The 11,945-nt window shown below is 39.0% G+C and overlaps 1 protein-coding gene across 1 annotated transcript; it reads left to right on the plus strand.

The window, feature by feature from the left end:
• Positions 1-4,517: 4,517 nt before the first annotated feature.
• On the plus strand, positions 4,518-6,698 carry LOC131941976 (cytochrome P450 2U1-like). Its single transcript, XM_059301614.1, has one exon. It carries the CDS (start codon positions 4,654-4,656, stop codon positions 6,016-6,018), a length of 1,365 nt encoding a protein of 454 aa, XP_059157597.1. The 5' UTR covers positions 4,518-4,653; the 3' UTR covers positions 6,019-6,698.
• Positions 6,699-11,945: the final 5,247 nt, after the last annotated feature.

An 11,945-nucleotide genomic window follows, 5' to 3' on the forward strand; every position in this document is an offset into this window, starting at 1 on the left:
AGACAATTATATTTCTCACCTAAATGAATTAGCTGCTTATAACAAAATGGAATTCCTTCCTGTGTAACATTCGTCCACGGCTGTTGTGACCGGGTACTGCTATGTTATTTAAGATCTGCGCATTATGGAGCCACGGGGGCAAAGTTACATTTTCTGACACCTCTTGTTGTCACTGTGGCGTAACAAAATCACGTGATCTTAATAGTGGTCTATGTTACGAGCACACAGACACACAGACACCTACACATACACAGACACACACAGACAAACAGACACACAGACACAGACACAGACACAGACACACAGACACACATACACACACACACACACACACACACACACACATATATATATATATATATATATATATATATATATATATATATATATATATATATATATATTGTTACGGGTCAGTTGTAGGTTGAATAGAAATAGGTTAGAATAATCTAGAATTAGGGGCGAGTGCGTGTTTGATTTGAGTTTACCCTAGAATATTGTTAACCCTGGTGTGTTTATGTATTGTTATCCCAAGTTTGAATGCGGTATAAAAGTTGCAGTGAATGGTTGTCAGGGGTTAGTTGGTAGCGATTAGGACGAGGGCTACTCTGGAATGTATATATTTGAGACGGCATAAAAGTAGTGAACGTAGTCACGAAGCGTTGTTGTTTATCTGAAACTAAGCTGGACGTAAAAACTGGTGGCCAGTATTAAACACGTAGAGATATCGCAATCACTGGACGTCACCATCACTGGACGTCACCATCACTTGACGTCACCATCACTGGGCGTCACTATCACTGGACGTCACCATCACTGGACGTTACAATCACTGGATGTGACCATCACTGCACGTCACCATCACTGGGCGTCATCATCACTGCACGTCACCATCACTGGGCGTCATCATCGCAGGACTTTACCAGCACAGAACCTTGCCATCGCAGGACTTTACCAGCACAGAACCTTGCCATCGCAGGACTTTACCAGCACAGAACCTTGCAATCACAGGACTTTACCAGCACAGAACCTTGCCATCGCAGAACTTTACCAGCACAGAACCTTGCCATCGCAGTACTTTACCAGCACAGAACCTTGCCATCGCAGGACTTTACCAGCACAGAACCTTGCCATTGCAGGACTTTACCAACACAGAGCCTTGCCATCGCAGGACTTTACCAGCACAGAACCTTGCCATCACAGGACTTTACCAGCACAGAACCTTGCCATCGCAGGACTTTACCAGCACAGAACCTTGCCATCGCAGGACTTTACCAGCACAGAACCTTGCCATTGCAGGACTTTACCAACACAGAGCCTTGCCATCGCAGGACTTTACCAGCACCGAACCTTGCCATCACAGGACTTTACCAGCACAGAACCTTGCCATCGCAGGACTTTACCAGCACAGAACCTTGCCATCGCAGGACTTTACCAGCACAGAACCTTGCCATTACAGGACTTTACCAGCACAGAACCTTGCCATTACAGGACTTTACCAGCACAGAACCTTGCCATTACAGGACTTTACCAGCAAAGAACCTTGCCATCGCAGGACTTTACCAGCACAGAACCTTGCCATCACAGGACTTTACCAGCAAAGAACCTTGCCATTACAGGACTTTACCAGCACAGAACCTTGCCATCGCAGGACTTTACCAGCAAAGAACCTTGCCATCACAGGACTTTACCAGCAAAGAACCTTGCCATTACAGGACTTTACCAGCAAAGAACCTTGCCATCACAGGACTTTACCAGCAAAGAACCTTGCAATCACAGGACTTTTTTTTTTACCCAGGTCCTTGTCTTCACATGACTCGGCCATTTACCATTGTTTTTGAAGGGCTAAAGTAGGGGAAGGGACTACTACAAAAGATTTGTACTTATTGAGGTAAGTGTTTTTTCATTAGTCTTTGGCACGGTACTCACAACCGGGTATTACCCTTTGCCTAACGTTGTATTGGGCACTACAATTTTGGCATCCAACCCTAAGCGGATAAGGTGTTGTCACTCTCCACGTCATACGCTCCACGTCAGGTGTTAGCAAAATTTCAGGCAATTCAGAATTTATATATAAAAAAAATACTTAAACCGACCCCCCCCCCCCCCGAAATTTAAGCCCACCCCCCTTCAATGACGAGGGGGGTCTGTCTTTTTTTGTAACAATGGCTGAACATAGGGGAAAAGGCGAAGCTAATGGAGAGCGGGTGCGGCAGCCGACCCTAGAGGGGCACAAAACGGGTAGAGAAAAGTAAAAGCTTTAGCTGAGATGCATTAATATGCAATATTTTATTTAGAGAAAAAACTCAGATAAATGGCTTTACAGATTGATTTAACTGTTCTCTACATCAATTTTCTGACACCATAACAGAAACTGTTGAGGGACAGTGGCTGGTAAAAAGCATTATGTCCCCCCCCCCCCCCGATTCTTAAAAATTATTTTGGGGCGGGAGAATGGTTCGCTTCGCCTTTGCTAATAGGCGGGTATGTTTTGATATACTAGAGTTCTAAAAAGGGCGAAGACATTTATTAAAAATAAACTAGTTTTAACTGGTTTTAATTTATATTCGTTGTTTTAATTTTTTCTTTTCGTTCTAAATATACATAAGATATTTAGTGGTTCTACTTATTTGCATTACACCGCCCTTTCCTCCCCTCCCCCAACGGCCCTGAGTGCTTAGCTCCGTGAAAAACGAAGTGGAACTATATTCACCAATCTGACCTTGTTTGGGGTCATCCGTTTATGACGTCCAGATTTTTTTTTGGATTTTGGACACCCCCCGTCCACAAAAATCCACTTTTTTTTTCCTTAAAACAAGTCCATAGGCGTCCACAAAAGTCAGTTTTTTTTCGGACCTCCGCCCCCCCCCCCCCGCGTGTGGACGTCATAAACGGATGACCCCTTACGTTGCGCTTGCCGCGTCTCTCCACGTCCTAGGTAAATGAAGCCGAATTTACATCACACTCTATGTGACATCCGGACAGTAAGAGTTAAATCAATACCTGATCCATTCATTCCACGCTCAATTTTCTACCATCACTCCCAGCTGTGTTATCTTTACCAATTGTTGGCTCTGCCTGGTCAAAAACTGTAGCATGACCTACATAGCTGTATATAAAGAGCGGTGGAGAGATTATACAAGCGTTTAAAGAGTGGACTTTTGCAAACAAAGAGGAGAACAAACAGTACTGAATAAGTTCACTAATACAATCAGACCGTTGGAATTTGACCAGTACTTGGTGAGTAATTTCATGTCTTAGGCAGTGTTGAGTAAATATCCTCAGAATCCCAAGGGAATTTATTATTTCGTAATTCATCCATCTTGAAAAAGTACTTATCCAATTAACACACTAAAATGATGTTTTACGTAATATATTCCATTTTGTTTGAATCAACAACCTGTTTTAGATTTTATTAGCGAACTCTTTGACGACACATGCATATATATATATATATATATATATATATATATATATATATATATATATATATATATATATATATATATATATCCATATATATATATGTATATATAGGCCTATATATATATATATATATATATATATATATATATATATATATGTGTGTGTGTAAGAGTGTGTGTATCTTGTATGCGTTACAGTCTTTTGTGAAGGCGTGCAACCAGACTATTTTCTCTGTGGGGGGCACTTGATATTTTCTGGTGGTCGGTCAACATTTTCCGGGGGGGGGGGGGGGCGGTCACTAGTAAAAGTATATTTTTACTATATAAATTCAATCTCGTTCGGGGAGGGGCGGTAGACTTTCTTCGGAGGGGGGCAGAGCCCCTCCACCCCCCGAAGAGAAGCCTGGAAGAATCTCTGCTTGTAACCCATAAAATTGGTCCCCATTTAATTGAAAACACACATTGCCGAAGAGACCGTATAATTCGATTTTTTTCAAAGGGAGCTAAAAATATATTTTCAAGTACAAAAGTGTTGTCACTTCGAACCACGGCACACTTTCTAGAGGTGTGTAGAATCTGAGAAAAAATAGTTCTAAACTAATTTCAGAAATCATGTATCTTTAAACAAAGAAATTTTCAGGTGTAATTCTTTTTTCATAAATAAATATATATTTCAATTTTTGATTTGCTTCCTTGAAAAACTCTAAGAATGCTCTTTAATTTTCAATGATGTAATCTATAAAGTAACGCAGTCATCTGCTGGACATAACACTAGTCGCAGGCAGTTCAGATATGAGAGGCTGTAGCCTGTAGCGTCAGAAAATCGCTAGACAGGTGGCTTAAAACTGACAGCGACTCACCATAATTTACGGCACATATTTTTATTGAATAGTTTTGACGAAATAAACATGAACTACAAAGTATATGATCATGACTGGTTTACAAAAAAAAAAAGCAATGGAAATAATCATATCTCCAACCAAAAGGTTTAGCAAATACACATATACGCAATATATTTAAATAGAAATTTTACCTAAATGGAAAAGGGAAAGAATTGACTTAATATTTCCATCCACAGACCACCATGGTGTTTGAGCTACTATCGGATGTTGGAACCACCACATGGCTTGCCGTCCTGCTCGTCTTGGTCCTGTCCTGGTACTGGACGGCCGGCCAATCAAAAAACCTCCCACCGTCACCTGGGATAGCTTTACCTTTCATCGGACACATGTATCTGCTGGAGAAGGATCCCAGAAAACAGTTCGAACGGTGGGTCAAACTGTTCGGTCCGGCGTTCAGCCTGAGGCTTGGGATGAACCAGGTCGTGGTGCTCAACACGTACGACGTGCTGAAAGAGGCGCTGGTCAAGCAAGGTGACCATTTCTCTGACCGACCAAGAACGGGATTTGTCGCGGCCAATTTACCCTTACACTCCAAGGGCATTGTAGCTTCTTCCGGCGCCAATTGGAAAGAGCAAAGAACGACATCTCTGGTAATCTTAAGAAACTTTGGTATGGGAAAAAATACTTTGGCTGATAAAATATCTGTTGAGGTTTCTAAATATATTGAAGCACTTTCTAAAAGAGGAGGAAAACCTACAGACATCAGGACTCTCACCAACATCAGCGTCTCGAATGTCATTTGCTCAATTATTTTTGGCAAGAGATTTGAGTTCGATGATCCAAAGTTCATCGAACTGATTAAAGCTTTAAACTTAGCTATTGCATCTATTTCCGGAACCTCTCTGCTCAATTTCCTGCCCGCACTTCGACTTTTGCCCTTTGACCCTTTGAAGTCTAAACAGCTGATTGCTCGCTTAACTGCAACCCAGAATTTTGCGAAGAAAATGATCGATGAAATTAAACACGACTCCACCAACACGAAAAATTTCATCGCCGCTTACATTAACGAAATGAAAGAAAACGAAAATCGTGGCGAATCCACTTTACTGGACGAGTCTAATTTAGTTCGAGTTATTGACAATCTGTTTGGCGCAGGAACTGAAACAACAAGCACCACCATCTTGCGGAGCTTGTTGTTTGTGCTTCATAATCCGGAAGTTCAGAAAAAAATCTACCAGGAGATTTTAGAACAAGTCGGAGTGAACCGCGCTCCGACTATCAAAGATAGACCCAGGCTTAAATATCTGACAGCGTTTATCATGGAAACACAACGGATGGCTAGTCTGGTGCCATTTAGTCTCATCCACGTCTGCAATCAGGACGCAACAGTAGCCGGGTACACCATCCCCAAGGGGACGCAAATCATTCCCAACCTGGACGCCGTCCTGATGGATGAAAAAATCTGGGGCGACCCACGTAACTTCCGTCCAGAGCGCTTTCTTGACGAACAAGGCAACATCAAAAACAGAGAGGAATTCATTCCTTTTTCCATTGGCCGACGAATCTGTTTAGGCGAATCTTTAGCCAAGATGGAACTTTTTCTGTACTTATCTTCCTTGTTCCAGCATTTTGAAATCCTTCCAGCTAAAGATAACTCCATTCCACTAATTAAAGAAACATTTGCCATCGTTGTCTCCCTTGAACCTTTTGAAATTCGCTGTGTGGAAAGACACCTAAATGTGAACAAGTAGATTATTTATCACTTGAAATTTATTAGTATAGTCTTTTGTTTAAGTAAACCGGATATAAAGTTTTGTTTTTACTTTAAACATTATAAACAGACTGTTAAAACTTACTCTCACAATACGTAGATACGAAGGCATATATTCTGACAGAAGCTTAGAAAGCGATTATATAAAAAATCTGAATTTTACTTTTACTCAAAGAAATAAAATAAAACCAATCTTCTATATTGAAATTGTATAACAATGAAAAAATAGGAAACATAAGCTAGAAACAAGTCTTAGTATACAATCAGAGAGTTTCGTAAAAATATATATACACATACTGCTAAGATGACAAAAATGATTTCATACAAATATAGAAAAATGTTTCAATTTAAAGAAGTAATTATATTATATTCTACTCTGAATATTATTATTATTAAGAAACCAGTAAATGATACTTACACAAATGGATTTTTACACAATAATCGGATTTTTATAATAGGTGTTGTTTTCTTTTTACATTTTATTACAAATATTTACTTGCTCTTTTTGCTACGTGAGTTTGTGAGAGTTTTTATGTGAATGTATGTTCACGTGGTTAAAATTTGTACCCAGCCCAGTTAACTTTGTAATGTCTTTGTCTGTGTTAACTTGGTCAAACACCGACACTTGTGAAAAGTTATCACGTTTTATTTATTTTATATTTTAAAAAATATTTTACCTTTACAAAACTATTTTTTTAACGCGATGTTCTTTTCAAATAAAGAAAAAAAATAATTGTTCTTTACACATTTTGTGTTGTTTTTTTTTGTAATATAAAAATGTGGGTGTATCACAAAAAAAGGGCTTCAGACATATTGGGTGTAGACAATAATGTTCTCGATAAATTGGCTATTTATAAATCTATCCCGGACGGGTTATCGATGTAATTGCTCGTAACAAAAACTCTCCTGACACAATGGATCATTACAAAAAGTCTTCCAATAAAAAGGCTGATGGCACATTAGCTCACGACTAACTGCATCCGGACGGATTGGCATCCTACAAGATAAATTCTAAAAAAATGGCAACTTCATACTGGGTAGGCCTACAATGTGAGAATGCCACAAATCAAATCCGATAGGGCTGGTATGTAGGTCAACAATCAGTTCTTTGGCTCATGCAGGTTTTATTGAGCCGTAGAACTGGATGGCGACCTATTTACCAACCCTATTACTACCCCTCCTCCTTTCTTCAGTCGCTAAAGTTTTCCCTTAACTCCAATCACTGCTTCCTCTACTTTGTTTCTTCTTCTTCTTCTTCGATCTTAGTATTAGTGGTGAAAGGGATTTACTTCTAACACAATTAAGAATACGTATGAACTTGCTAAGCACCATACAGGCCTTTGACTCCAATTTCAGCATGCTTTCTATTAGGATTTGCTTCCATAGCCTTTGTCCAACCAAAAACAAACTGCAAGGCAGCAGCTGTATGATTTTGGAGTTGTCTCTCCTAGATGAGTGGCTGTCCCCATCTGCACGGAGGTTCGAACCATGAGCTTAACCGACCCGACCACGCCGACCTCCTATTTTCTTTCAAACACCACCTCCCTAATATTTTCTTAAGCTTCTAAGATTTTTTGCATCGGTAAGTAACACAAAAATACACATGACTTTAATATTTAATTTTTTTTTCTTTCAAAATGACATTCCAAAATCATACAGCTGCTGCCTTACAGAAAGACTGTACTTCTTCAGCCTCGTGTGTGTTGGGCACGATTAGGAAAAGATGGTGATGAATAAAAAAAATTAACCACCATCTACCCCTAACTAAATTATAAAGCAACCTAATAAACATATACCTTCCCATACTCCATCCAATGTGTTCACAATTCCTTAGTTATATCAATTAAAACTTCATGGGTTGTAATCAAGTATTTTTAAAACGAACAGTAGTTACCTCGCTTGACTACGGGTTCATCTGTCTTTTGACAATAAGATCTCAACATTTCAATGGCGAAGGTATTATTAGCCAACTAAGCAGTCAGTGTGCACCCCCCCCCCCCTCACCCCCCTTACACATCCTCCCCTCCCCTCCCACACAGGCAAAAAAAAGTGAAAAGGAAAATAAAAATCAAGCATAAAGCACATAAGCATTTTATTGACGTCATATTTTTATTTTCGTTGTCAAGAGATCTCTTAACCGCATACTATGCGTTTATATAAGCTAGCGTGCCGGTCCCCGCGCGTTGCTGCCGGAAAGAATAAAGTTTGACTACAAATATGAGGAGAGTTTAATCAATGCGTTACCTACACGTAAAAATTCACCGAAATATTACCGTTGTTTGCTCTACTTTTCCACCTCGGGTACATAGAAACATAGTATACCAGCTCAGAGTATATGATCTGGCTTATGGAAGAATATAATGTATCGTTCTACCTAGGGCTAGATCACTGCCTATATCTACACTTCAATCGCTGCCTATATCTCCACTACAATCATTGCTTATATCTCCAATGCAATCACTGCTTATATCTCCAATGCAATCACTGCCTATATCTCCACTTCAATCACTGCCTATATCTCCACTACAATCACTGCTTATCTCCAATGCAATCACTGCTTATATCTCCAATGCAATCACTGCCTATATCTCCACTTCAATCACTGCCTATATCTCCACTACAATCACTGCTTATATCTCCAATGCAATCACTGCTTATATCTCCAATGCAATCACTGCCTATATCTCCACTTCAATCACTGCCTATATCTCCACTACAATCACTGCTTATATCTCCAATGCAATCACTGCTTATATCTCCAATGCAATCACTGTCTATATCTCCACTTCAATCACTGCCTATATCTCCACTTCAATCACTGTCTATAACTCCACTACAATCCCGGTCACCCGCCCTTTACAATCACAACCTACCTTACCCCGTCAACTCACTATTGGAATCTCTCATATACACTCAGCCAATCATTATAAACCCTTATGTATATATGTATATATGTATATATATATATATATATATATATATATATATATATATATATATATATATATATATATATATATATATATATATGGTTGGGAGGTTATGTTGAGCTGTGATGTAATATGACAGGGAATGTGGGGGGGGGGGGGGGGGTTATGCAACGTCTTTCATAATCTGATTAAAATTGGCGATAGCCAAAAGTACATGGGCGTAAAACCAGTTCATTAACTACTTGATCCAAGACTTCACTTTAAATTTTGTTGAGGTTATTTGATTTTCTCAATGCTAATTCGCCTTTCGATAAATCCCACGGCCCACAAGAACTGCCACTCCTCCCCTCCCCCGCACTAACATTCAAACCTTCCACTTTCTGTTACCTGTAGTACATCGACCATAGTCCTTCCTACTAGAAGTAGACAGCCAACACGTCACCTCACCTACTTAGTCTACCATGCGACACATGTGTATAAAAATGTAAACGTCATCACGGTCAGGTGTTGACACGCTCCACGTCATACGCTCCACGTCAGGTGTTAGCAAAAATTCAGGCATTTTTTTCAGGGAGGGAAGGGGGCAGGTGGAAGGGGGATGCACTGCCGAAGTACGAACGAAATAGAATTTATATATATTTAAAAAACTTAAACCGACCCCCCCCCCCCGACATTTAACCCCCTCCCCCCTCAACTCGATAGTTTTAAGTGCTCCTCAACTGAGAAAAATGACTGAAAGAAACACTGGGAGTGAGCATTTACGTAGTCCACCACCTTACTTCATTATCACTATTATAGTTTTCAACTATAACTAAATCGCTGGAAAACATTTTCGTTATAAAATTAGACAATGGAATTGCTTTACTATGTTATGAGGGGGGGGGGGGGGGGCTGTCTTTTTTTGTAACAACGGCTGAACATAGTGGAAAAGGCATAGCTAGGTGAGAGCGGGTGCGGCAGCCGACCCTAGAGGGGCACAAAACGGGTAGAGAAAAGTAAACATTTTAGCTGAGCTGCATTAATATACAATATTTTATTTAGAGAAAATACACAGATAAATGGCTTTACAGATTGATTTAACTGTTCTCTACATCAATTTTCTGACACCATTGCAGAAACTGTTGAGGGACAGTGGCTGGTAAAAAGCATTATGTCCCCCCCCCCCCACGATTCTTAAAAATTATTTTGGGGCGGGAAAATGGTTCGCTACGCCTTTGCTAATGGGCGGGTATGTTTTGGTATACTAGAGTTTTAAAAAGGGCGAAGACATTTATTAAAAATAAACTCGTTTTAATTGTTTTAATTTATATTCATTGTTTTGATTTTTTTTCGTTCTAAATATACATAATATATTTAGTGGTTCTACTTATTTGCATTACACCGCCCTTTCCTCACATCCCCCAAGTGCTTTGGTCCGTGAAAAACTAAGTGTAACAAAATTCACCAATCTGACCTTGTTACGTTGCGCTTGCCGCGTCTCGCCACGTCCTAGGTAAATACAGCAGAGGTTACATCATACTCTAAGTCACATCCGACCAGTAAGAGTTAAATCAATTCCTGTTCCATTCATTCCAGGCCCAATTTTCTACCGTCACTCCTAGCTGTGTTGGCTTGCGCACGGTGCAAAAACTGTATCGAATTTATTTTTAAAAATAGTTTTACCCATTGTTGGCTCTGCCTGGTCAAAAACTGTAACATGACCTACATAGCTGTATATAAAGAGCGGTGGAGAGATTTTACATGCGTTTAAAGAGTGGACTTTTGCAAACGAAGAGGAGAACTAGCAGTACTGAAGAAGTTCACTAATACAATCAGACCGTTGAAATTTGACCATTACATAAAACAGTACTAGGTGAGTAATTTTATGTCTTAGGCAGTGTTGAGTAAATATCCCCAGAATCCCATAGGAATTTATTATTTTGGAGCCCATCAATCTTAAAAAATTACTTATCCAATTAACACTAAAATGATGTTTTACGTAATATATTCCATTTTCTTTGAATCAACAGCTTGTTATAGATTTTAATAGCAAACTCTTTGACGATTAAATATACATGCATATATATATATATATATATATATATATATATATATATATATATATATATATATATATATATATATATATATATATATATATATATATATATATATGTGTGTGTGTGAGTGTGAGTGTGTATATCTTGTATGCGTTACAGTCTTTTGTGAAGGCGTGTAACCCATAAAATTGGTCCCCATTTAATTCAAAGCACACCTCACCGAAGAGACCGTATTATTCGATTTTTTCAAGGGGAGCTAAAAATATATTTGTCCCTTTGAAACATGGCCCACTTTCTGGAAGTGTGTAGAATCTGAGAAAAAAATAGTTCTAAACTAATTTCAAAATTCATGTATCTTTCAGCAAAGAAATTTTCAGGTGTAATTCTTTTTTCATAAATAAATATATTTTTCAATTTTTTGTTTCCTTCCTTGAAAAACTCTAAAAATGCTCTTTAATCTTAAATGAAGTAATCTATAAAGTAACGCAGTCATCTGCTGGACAGACCTGTCGCAGGCAGTTCAGATATGAGGGCTGTAGCCTGTAGCGTCAGAACATCGTTAGACAGGTGGCTTAAAACTGACAGCGACTCACCATAATTTACGGCACATATTTTTATTGAATAGTTTTGCCGAAATAAACATGAACTACAAAGTATATGATCATGACAGGTTTACAAAAAAAAGCAATGGAAATAATTTACGATATATCTCCAACCAAAAGGTTTAGCAAATACACATATACGCAATATATTTAAATAGAAATTTTACCTAAATGGAAAAGGGAAATAACTGACTTAATATTTCCATCCACAGGCCACCATGGTGTTTGAGCTACTATCGGATGTTGGAACCACCACATGGCTGGCCGTCCTACTCGTCTTGGTCCTGTCATGGTACTGGACGGCCAGCCAATCAAAAAACCTCCCGCCGTCACCTG

This window comes from Physella acuta, unplaced genomic scaffold, assembly GCF_028476545.2.
Source record: "Physella acuta isolate Inbredline_101_S28 unplaced genomic scaffold, ASM2847654v3 ptg000379l, whole genome shotgun sequence".
Taxonomy (NCBI): domain Eukaryota; kingdom Metazoa; phylum Mollusca; class Gastropoda; family Physidae; genus Physella; species Physella acuta.

What these genes read in the sequence shown, in the direction of transcription:
- LOC131941976 (XM_059301614.1), top strand. Translation starts at nt 4,654, where the DNA reads ATGTATCTGCTGGAGAAGGATCCCAGAAAACAGTTCGAACGGTGGGTC.